Source organism: Notothenia rossii, assembly GCF_949606895.1.
Source record: "Notothenia rossii genome assembly, chromosome: 3".
Classification (NCBI taxonomy): Eukaryota; Metazoa; Chordata; class Actinopteri; order Perciformes; family Nototheniidae; genus Notothenia; species Notothenia rossii.
Window position 1 is genome coordinate 45402660 of NC_136901.1, and position 11031 is coordinate 45413690.

The window sequence follows — 11031 nt, forward strand, 5'->3', positions numbered from 1 at the left end:
CGGTATTGTTTTTGACGGATGTATTTTGTTATACACACATTCCTTCACATTTAAATTAAAATGTACATTAAAATATTTCATGAGGCTTTCTAAAATGTTTTAAAATATAACTACGGTTCGAGTTGAAGAGTTTATAAATTAACATGAACCGAAGCTGTTGCCTGGTAACGCAATCGTGCAACGTCACGTCCGTTAATTCCACATCCACACACATCGATTTAATAAATGAATATAGCCTTTGTATCTGCTAAAAGAGGTGCCGACCAGCTGGGGCAACAGAAAATTGGCGAAATTGAGTGTGACTATTACAAATGAAATCATTATTATATTAATATTGATAATAATAACAACCGACCGTCGGGGTAGCATTTGCTTGGCATTTCCGGGTATATCTCCACTGGTTGGGCCACGTTAACAATACTGTGTAATTGTCACGTTTGAAGGGACGAAATCGTGACAGCTTCACGTCTCCCATCATGGTAAATCGTCACATGTTCACGTCTTGCCGTGATACCGGGTTGTGCTGACCATGTCCATGCCTTTATGACAACAGTGTACCAATCTTCTGATGGCTACTTCCAGCAGGATAACTCACCGTGTCACAAAGCTCAAATATTCTCCAACTGGTTTCTTGAACATGACAATGAATTTTACTCAAATGTCACAGTCCACAGTCATCAGATCCAAATCCTACAGTGCACCATTGGGATATGGTGAACGAGAGATTTGCGTCATGGATGTGCAGCCGACAAATCTGCAGCAACTGTGTGATGCGATCAGGTCAATATTGAGTGAAATCTCTGAGGAATGCTTCCAGTACCTTGTTTAATCTATGCCATGAAGACTTAACGCAGTTCTGAAAGCAGATGGGGGTCCAACCCATCCTAGCAAGGTGTACCTAATTAAGTGGCTCGTGAGTGTATTACTTAGCTCAATTTGTATTGTTAGTGTGTGTCTGTAGGAGTAAAGTCTAGACACATTCTTTGGATGTAAGCATTGGCTAATTAAACAGATCATGATTAAATGACATGATGATAATAAGGGTGATCACCAAAACCTTATACCAGGGGTGGGGAACCTCTGGCCCTCGAGGTAACTCGGATCTGAAGGTGACTGATAACTGCTAATGTCATTTACTTGAATACCAGACATAGTAAATGCAAAGCAGGATCATATAAAAAAAAAGGTAATAAACAAGCCATTCAATCGTAATACTCGTTTTAATACGTTGACATGCATACAACACAATAGACTTGTTAAGTCCTGTTCGTTGTCCTGTTTGTTGTCCTTATCACCGTCCTGTTAGTTTTCCTCATCACCGTCCTCATCACCGTCTTGTTCGTTGTCCTCATCACCGTCCTCATCACCGTCTTGTTCGTTGTCCTCATCACCGTCCTCATCACCGTCTTGTTCGTTGTCCTCACCACCGTCCTCATCACCGTCCTGTTCGTCGTCCTCATTACCGTCTTCAATGTCTTCCTCCATCATGAGAAAAGACGAGTCCGAGCCAATACAGCTGTAGGTGCTGGTGACTCTGCTCAGTTTCTGCTCCAGAAGATATTGATGGTGTAAAATACAGCAGTGCAGTCCCCTGTATCCCTCTTCTGTTATATCGCTTGGAGAAACTAAAATAAAAAGACAAAATGACAGTCTATGTAAGGCAACTTTTAGTTAGCATTGATGTTGGTTCCATATAAGCAATTTGAATGTTTAACTCCGAGGCTGTATATTAGCTAAAAAGATTTGTGATTCAGAAAAAATGCAATCATTACAGATGCTATTCAGTGATAGACATTTGACACTGGGAGGGGGGCAGTGGCAAATGTTATAAATCGGTATTTGTGGAACATACTTTGGTTTCTGATGTCGTCTTTTGTCTGATGAAGGAGGCGGTCCAGTTTGTCCAGTGCCTGCCTCAGATTTTGACAATGCTGGGTCATCTCCTTCACAATGATGACTTTCTCCTCTTCCATACGCCTGACCAGCATAACCTGGTCAAAAAGTCGCCTCTTTGTGCGCAGGTTCACCACTATAATGGAAAAAACACAAAATATAACAACCACAATGGTAAGGCTAATAAAACAAATAATATCAGTTTGTATTCAATCTTTTTTAATTAAATTGACCAAAACCTTAAAATCTGGTAAAAAAAAATTCAACCTCGCCGCTTGCTGAATTTTTTCAATTCTGTCTATGTTGGCAGAATTACATTCAGTATGTCTTGAGATTCAACATTAGTATGCAGTTCAGGGTGGTCAGGAAGGGTTTTACTGTTTCCATAGATATGCCTGTCCCAGTGAGACTAGACTATTAAGACTTGATAGGGCAACATCATACAGACCTTTCAATATAATTATTTTAAAATGATTTGTTGTGATCATGATGATTTGTGACACCTATGTTGATAGCTCTGTGTTACATTGGTGATTGTATTCTAGTACTTCAACTGAATTTATGGAATATCTAGGGCAAACAAAAACAAGTTGTTTCTTACCATCTCCTTGCGCCTCCCAGGGCAGAATGACATCCTCAGACAGACCGCATGCTGCTTCTGTGTCAATTTTCTCTGAACAGGCATCAATGGTGTTGTACTGCAGTATCCTCTCTCTGAGTTTCTTCTTGAGCTCTGTCAGTCTTCTCCGTTTGCGTTGCCTTGTTTGGTTGCTGTCTGTAAAGTAAAACAAAATACAAATAAACTAATATTAATAATACAAACAACAACAACAAGAAACAAATATTGTTTCTAGATAACGTAATAATAAATACCATTTTGTCGATAGAGGTCGTGTTTCTTTCTTCGGAGGGAATAAATAATTTCATCTATTTCTCTCTGGAGCTCCTCTTGGCTACTCTGGGCTCCATGTTTCTCTTGAAAACAGAAACAACAAGGTGTAATCATAAAACATGAAGCCAAATGTTTGGAAATATGGAACCAAATCTATACCACAGTGATCATATAACATACCAGTGGCTGCCCATTGCTTGACCTCCAACACCCACTGCTCCGTGTCCTCCAGGGAGATGTTCAGCTCTTGCTTGAGACTCTCAAGATTGTCCACTTCAGTTTGTGCTCTCTGTGTAGTCTGGTTAGAATGTTTAAAAGGAAAAAGTGAATATGCGTTCCAGTTGGTTGAGAAGGTTGTTTTTTACTGAATTCCTTTATGCACATTAACTGACCAGACAACAACATGAAATGCTAAACACCTTCTCTTCAAGGTTGGCAAGTATCACCTTAGTTTCCCTTTTTTTTCAAGATCAAGCAGGATTAACATTATTATTATTATTATTATTATTATTATTATCCAGAAATTCAGATGAATCAACCTATAGTGCTTTATTAAAAACAAACAGAACAGAGACTCTCTTGGCAGAACAGTGTGCCATGGCAGCACCATCATAATGAAATGATTGCAGAATACATTCAATTCAACAACATGTAGCTAAGGATGGTGTTAAATTACTACAACAACAAACTCGGATAGTCTTAATATACATTTTGAAATGCAGCATGGACGTCTTACTTTGACAAATCTCTTTGAGAGTGTCTTGTGGAGATTCTCCACCTTCCTGTGGTTCCATTGCATAGCCAGCACGGTTATCATATCTGCTCTAGCTGTAAACACAAAAACATGAAAATTCATATGAGCTTTACAATGTGGCACTACTTAAAACTATTTGTTTTCCTCTACCAACCTGATTTGGTCATGTATTTTGTTGTCAGAGCTGCCCTTGAGAGGAAGTTGTTAACCTGTTCCACTTCCTCGCCGACAGTATTTCCAGCACCTTCCTAGCTTCTGCCACCCCACTTCACCTGCTCAGAATCATAAACAATGAGATCTAGCTATTTAGTTCAATATTATAATTTCTTGTACTGTACATCTTTAGTTATCATCAGTGTCAGGAGCAATTTCAGAAAGTTAAAATGTTCTGATATTGAATTATGCTTTGAACTACAATGTCACAACTGCAGTTATTTGAAGCTCTATTCATTCATTATTTCTACAGTGCGGATATATTTACTAAAATAAACATAATGGGTTTTGGAAGCCTATCCTTGTGACAGTCTGTTTTGTAACAATTTTGTCAACATTTGTAACTATTACAATTATTCCACAGGCTTGAATAGAATATACTACATGATATTCTTATGTGCACTACAATTTCTAAAACATTTGAATCTAGTGACACAAATGTTTAACTTGCATACTGTACCTCGCATTTGCCTGTGTGGGCCTTGGCGTGCATTACAGAGAGAAAAGGTTTCATCTCTGTAAGTGGTTGGAGCTCAGGCAACTTTGCTGCCATCTTCTCCAAATAAGGCCAGTACCTGTAATGACAAAATCAATTCGCTTTTCCAGTTGCATGATGGCATAATAGTAAAAAGATAAACCAGGTCCTTAAAATTACCAGTACAATCCTTGTAACCAACATCAGCATTTATCCAAATGAATGTTTTTTTTGCTTTACATCTACTGGATGTGCAAGAATTAAATAGATAACACGTTTCCCACAAACACTTCCAATTTTGCAATGGTTATAACTACCTGCAGGCAACATCCATACAAAAGAATGTTGCATTCGCAACTTCAGCCAGCTCCTTCTGCAGGAACATTGGGTAGGCATATATTTCACCACGGTAGTGATTTAGGCCTTGTAGTAAGATGCCATGTCTGCACACAGCTATTTGCAGTCCTTCCTCATCCACCTTGGCCCTGGACTTGTGTGAGGTTTCTCTGCAAGCTGTGAATGTTGCCGGTCCACAAACATCACGACCACTTTTCTGAAATAGACACAATCTGTTACATTTAACCCTGTGCTAAGAAAAATAAATAAAGGGTTAAGGGATTGAATAGATTCTTACAATCGTCATCTGGCTCCTGATTTTGTCGACAAAGGCAGACACTTTACTGTCCTGGGCAATGAACAGTCCATCAAATAGAGACGGTTCATCTGTCCTGCGAAATTCGAGAAAGACATTGTAAGCAACATTATCATACATACATAAGTTTGATTGTGTCCTCTATTTAATGTGGCCAATTTGCTTTTGCCATAACATTTTCATAAATGTGGAAAAGGTCTTTGTGAATTTGATCTGTAATTCTGTGTAAAGTCTTTTGCCACCATTATTTAACATTAGTGAAAAGTTTACTGACTTCTTGTAAAAAGGTAAAAATAAAAGTACATCCTTTATATTGATGGGCATGGAATAGGGCAGAGGAAGGCATAGAAAAAGGTTCCTGGGCAATTTAATACATTTTTCATGAAGCGATTATATCCAAAACTGGTTCTTAGCTCCAACATATCCAACTAACGTCAACCATTTAACATTTTAAAGTTGAGTTAACTTTACAGGCGTCATATATAATAATTTTTATGAATTGGATTTATATAATTATGTGTAATTTCAAACCAACTATTGTTTTCTGATGGTCTACAAACTTTGGAAAAAGAAATTGCAGAGTTGGGGAAAGTTAGACATTTCAGCAAAGACATTCAGCTTAGTCAATAAAACAACAACTAAAATGAGAATATGATTTCACTGACCCTCTGGACTTCTTGAAGCGATAATGCTTTCTATTGCCATCTACAGCAATAGCCAGCATGTCAGGTGTGCATGCTGGGCATTTAAAGGGCTCCACCAGGCATAGATCTTCTTGTCTGTAATTACAGAAGGCAAACTCCCGAAAGACTCTGTGGAAGATATCGCTACAGATTCTGCCTGTCTGGAAAAAAGAATGGTATTCATTTGGTTAATTAAAAGTTTGGTATTCAAAAATCTTGAAAACCACATTTTATTCTTACCCTTCCTGTGGAAAACGATCGATGTTCAAGCATTTTTATAAATACTTGCTGGGATAATGCTGGGCTGGCCAATTTCATTTGCTCGAATGATGTGAACACATCAAAGTTAAAAATAATTTTGCAGCTGTCGGTTGCTGGCCAGTATTTGTATCCCAGCAAGTCACCTATGCTCGGGGACCATTTGGCGGAACAAATTGGGCAGCACACAGAAGGCAGACGAACGTTGTATGGACCTGAGAAAAAATATAAATGTGCAATTTGACAGCTATCTATGCAATGTAGGACAAAAGTATAATAGTAATCCTGTATTTCTGCTTGATCGTCTTCTGGTGGCAACAAACCATTGATAGTCACCAACACGGTCTGCTTTCCTGGGATGATGGTGAAATCTTGGCTTGGACCACAGAAGCAGATTTGGGATGGCGGAGGAATTGGAAGCAGACACACTGCAGCAAAGACAATTTCAGAGATTCATATGCATGTTAGGACATGTTAGGAAATGTAGTCAATACAAATTGAGACATTTTAACTGTTAAAGCAAACTTCCGACATGGTGAAAATGATGCCGCTGTATATGTAGTGCACATTAGGAAACCATGGTAAGGGAATATGTAATACCTTATTTGAACCCACCTTGTTCACAGAGTCCATATTGGCCACTTTCATCCACAACCACTAAGGATGTGGGAGGAATAGGTCTGTAAAACCCATCAAACATGGCTTCCCTGTCATGGAAGACATGTTTACCATGGATAATAGGGTCACATGCCGGACAAAGAAAGGGAGTTCCTGGTGGAACACAGTCCAAGCACCGGACCACAGCATCAGCAGTTTTGCATTGGAGACAGGAACGTGTAGTGACAATCTCTGCAGCCAATTTCAAATTAAGGAGCTCTGGCATTGCAGCTCTGAATTTTTGTTCACGTTTCAACTGTCTTTGGGTCCATGTTGATGCAGTGGGTGTTTCTTCTGATGATGCAGGGACAGTGAGAGAACCCAACAGGTTTCTCAGTGTCTGAAGATGTTGATCTAAAATAACAAAATATAAAACAAATCATGGAATTTAGTTTAATTTAAAAAAGATATTCCATACATGGCTTTTCACTTTACAATGTATCATGAACAAAGCTATTACATACTACAAACAATTACCTACATTTCAAGTTGAAGGATAATTTAAGAATTCATTGTGCATACCAAGACTTGGGACCTGTAGAGGAATCTCATGTGTCTCCTCGACCTCTGGGGACTTCTGAGAGCTGGAAGGTTTAACTGCATAAAACAAAGTACGAATTTATGGGAAACATTATTGAGGACCGACCAACGACATTAAAACTTAATGAAACACTAGAACTAGATTATATTTTACAGACCAGATCGATTCTTATTCCAATGTTGGGCTATAATGTTCCCATCCAGGTCCCTCTTCCTCCAGGAAACATTTGATCCTTGCGTTATTTTCTTTGGTATCTTCTGTATCTTCGGTTTATTTGGTTTCTTTGGTATCTTAATATATAAATATATAAAAGAGATTATATATTTCCCTTAATTGTTGCACACACATCTTTGTAATGTGTGTGTCTGTTATCATTTGAGTAAATGTTATAATACATGTTTGGATAATGTTGTACTTGCCTTATTTGCCAACTCATCTGCGAGGGCATTCCCTATCTCTAGCCATTCATTCAGTTGCTTGGATGCCATTTTTAAGTGAGGATAAAAAGGGCAACAACAAACAAAGGATGAACTGACATACAGGGAGGGAGAAAAACAAAACAAAAGACAAGAAACCGAGAGGGGTGAAAGAGAGTAGGAAGAGGAATATGGCTCTGAAAAGAACCGTTGATTTTTTTTATGATAATAGGCTACTTCATATAATTGAATTGATAGATGACCTGAAAAAAACCAAACAGATGAACTCAGATTAGCTGTGCTACCATGTAATTTAATTGTTGCTTCATAAATAAGCATTCGCCAAAATAAAACTACAGGCACCAAAATCAATCAAGTCCCAGGTAAATCAGTAATTACAGGGAAATATATTTCTCTTTTTAACTAGATGTGATGCTTTCACAAAACTTAAGTTGAATTAGCGAATGTTTAAAGTAGTAAAACAACTATGACCTGATGATATTCAAGTGTTGAACTTACCCTAACTATCATTAATGCAACATGTTAGGTGACATTTCGAAGAAAGAAAAAGTGTGTGCATTATAAAAAGCGCCATGTAAATGTCAACTATTATTATTATTATTATTAAAGTGCCATTTCCTTTCGCATTGTTTACGTTCATATCATGTCCTGGTCTGGTTAGCTGAATATACATACTTTTGCCATTGTTATGTGTTATGTCACGTGCTACCAAGGGTTTTGTTTTTAGGCAAGATTTTAGCTCCTTTTGTGCGAAGGAGAAAACTCTCCCTACAACTTGTTGTAGACGAACCTTCTTATATTGCAATACATATCCGTTAGCGCATATAAGCTAAGCGCTAAGCGCTAACCTTTACAGCCATGCTATTGCTAACAACATGCATTCGCCTATACTGCCTATGCCACGGGCCAGCCCTAAAACGTAAAACTGAAATATCGTGGTTAAACATGCTTAGTAGAAAAACGACAGGATTAATTAAAAGCGTAAACAAATCAAATGAAATACAGAAATCAGATTTACCACTTGTAAAGCTCTGACGCTCTTTAACAATCCTTCTTCTTCTTCATCTTCTTCTTCATCTTCATCTTCTTGGCTCGTCGCACTTTTATTGATGCGCAAGGTTAAAGTTCACGGGATTACGATCGTGACAAAACGTGACAAAAGGTTGTAATAAACTGCTGCTAGAAATGAATAATGGGAAAGCTACGTGGCTATGGGTCGTAATATCGTGATCAACACTGCTTAAACAATCGACCTATTTGGTCGTTTTTTGTAGGAGGACAGGCTGCTTTTAATGGTGTTTTTGGCATTTAAATGATGGGTCTTATCATTCTCCAGGGTCCCCGACACAATGAAACTAGTCTGGAGCTCGCTGGTGTCCCGCAAAATGCTTTAATCACGATTTTGTCCATTTTCCTATCAGTTTGTTAACGAAGTGGACAGAGGCTGTTTTTTGCCCCTAAAAGTGACTTTTAATGGTGTTTTTGGCATTTAAATGATGGGTTTTATCATTCTCCAGGGTCCCCGACACAATGCAACTAGTCTGGAGCTCGCTGGTGTCCCGCAAAATGCTTTAATCACGATTTTGTCCATTTTCCTATCAGTTTGTTAACGAAGTGGACAGAGGCTGTTTTTTGCCCTTAAAAGTGACTTTTAATGGTGTTTTTTGTATTTAAATGATGGGTCTTATCCTTATCCAGGGTCCCCGACACAATGAAACTAGTCTGGAGCTCGCTGGTGTCCCGCAAAATGCTTTAATCACGATTTTGTCCATTTTCCTATCAGTTTGTTAACGAAGTGGACAGAGGCTGTTTTTTGCCCCTAAAAGTGACTTTTAATGGTGTTTTTGGCATTTAAATGATGGGTCTTATCGTTCTCCAGGGTCCCCGACACAATGCAACTAGTCTGGAGCTCGCTGGGGTCCCGCAAATGCTTTAATCACACTTTTGTCCATTTGCCCATCAGTTTGTTAACGAAGTGGACAGAGGATGTTTTTTGCCCCTAAAAGTGACTTTTAATGGTGTTTTTGGCATTTAAATGATGGGTCTTATCGTTCTCCAGGGTCCCCGACACAATGCAACTAGTCTGGAGCTCGCTGGGGTCCCGCAAATGCTTTAATCACACTTTTGTCCATTTGCCCATCAGTTTGTTAACGAAGTGGACAGAGGCTGTTTTTTGCCCCTAAAAGTGACTTTTAATGGTGTTTTTGGCATTTAAATGATGGGTCTTATCGTTCTCCAGGGTCCCCGACACAATGCAACTAGTCTGGAGCTCGCTGGGGTCCCGCAAATGCTTTAATCACACTTTTGTCCATTTGCCCATCAGTTTGTTAACGAAGTGGACAGAGGCTGTTTTTTGCCCTTAAAAGTGACTTTTAATGGTGTTTTTGGCATTTAAATGATGGGTCTTATCATTCTCCAGGGTCCCCGACAAAATGAAACTAGTCTGGAGCTCGCTGGTGTCCCGCAAAATGCTTTAATCACGATTTTGTCCATTTTCCTATCAGTTTGTTAACGAAGTGGACAGAGGCTGTTTTTTGCCCCTAAAAGTGACTTTTAATGGTGTTTTTGGCATTTAAATGATGGGTTTTATCATTCTCCAGGGTCCCCGACACAATGCAACTAGTCTGAAGCTCGCTGGTGTCCCGCAAAATGCTTTAATCACGATTTTGTCCATTTTCCTATCAGTTTGTTAACGAAGTGGACAGAGGCTGTTTTTTGCCCTTAAAAGTGACTTTTAATGGTGTTTTTTGTATTTAAATGATGGGTCTTATCATTATCCAGGGTCCCCGACACAATGAAACTAGTCTGGAGCTCGCTGGTGTCCCGCAAAATGCTTTAATCACGATTTTGTCCATTTTCCTATCAGTTTGTTAACGAAGTGGACAGAGGCTGTTTTTTGCCCCTAAAAGTGACTTTTAATGGTGTTTTTGGCATTTAAATGATGGGTCTTATCGTTCTCCGGGGTCCCCGACACAATGCAACTAGTCTGGAGCTCGCTGGGGTCCCGCAAATGCTTTAATCACACTTTTGTCCATTTGCCCATCAGTTTGTTAACGAAGTGGACAGAGGCTGTTTTTTGCCCCTAAAAGTGACTTTTAATGGTGTTTTTGGCATTTAAATGATGGGTCTTATCGTTCTCCAGGGTCCCCGACACAATGCAACTAGTCTGGAGCTCGCTGGGGTCCCGCAAATGCTTTAATCACACTTTTGTCCATTTGCCCATCAGTTTGTTAACGAAGTGGACAGAGGCTGTTTTTTGCCCCTAAAAGTGACTTTTAATGGTGTTTTTTGTATTTAAATGATGGGTCTTATCATTATCCAGGGTCCCCGACACAATGAAACTAGTCTGGAGCTCGCTGGTGTCCCGCAAAATGCTTTAATCACGATTTTGTCCATTTGCCTATCAGTTTGTTAACGAAGTGGACAGAGGCTGTTTTTTGCCCCTAAAAGTGACTTTTAATGGTGTTTTTGGCATTTAAATGATGGGTCTCATCATTCTCCAGGGTCCCCGACACAATGCAACTAGTCTGGAGCTCGCTGGGGTCCCGCAAATGCTTTAATCAGGCGTTTTAACAC

The 11031-nt window shown here is 39.2% G+C and overlaps 1 protein-coding gene across 2 annotated transcripts; it reads right to left on the bottom strand.

Annotated features, from left to right (window-relative positions):
• Positions 1-1201: 1201 nt before the first annotated feature.
• LOC307031278 (uncharacterized protein) lies at positions 1202-7264 on the bottom strand. 2 transcript variants are annotated; one of them, XR_013805908.1, is made up of 10 exons: positions 7000-7264; positions 6436-6831; positions 6144-6248; positions 5803-6035; positions 5545-5723; positions 4862-4955; positions 4545-4780; positions 4213-4327; positions 3694-3811; positions 2916-3613 (listed from the first exon to the last, which is right to left on the bottom strand). XR_013805908.1 is itself a non-coding variant. In XM_079668231.1 (8 exons), exons 2-8 carry the CDS (start codon positions 3704-3706, stop codon positions 1303-1305), a joined length of 999 nt encoding a protein of 332 aa, XP_079524357.1. In that variant the 5' UTR covers positions 3707-3811; positions 4213-4323; the 3' UTR covers positions 1202-1302. The 2 variants fall into 2 exon arrangements, 1 of the variants encoding a protein (XP_079524357.1); XM_079668231.1 differs by lacking the exons at positions 4545-4780; positions 4862-4955; positions 5545-5723; ... (2 more) ...; positions 6436-6831; positions 7000-7264 and adding exons at positions 1202-1625; positions 1853-2029; positions 2495-2668; positions 2767-2868 and having other exon boundaries at positions 2966-3083; positions 3522-3613; positions 4213-4323.
• Positions 7265-11031: the final 3767 nt, after the last annotated feature.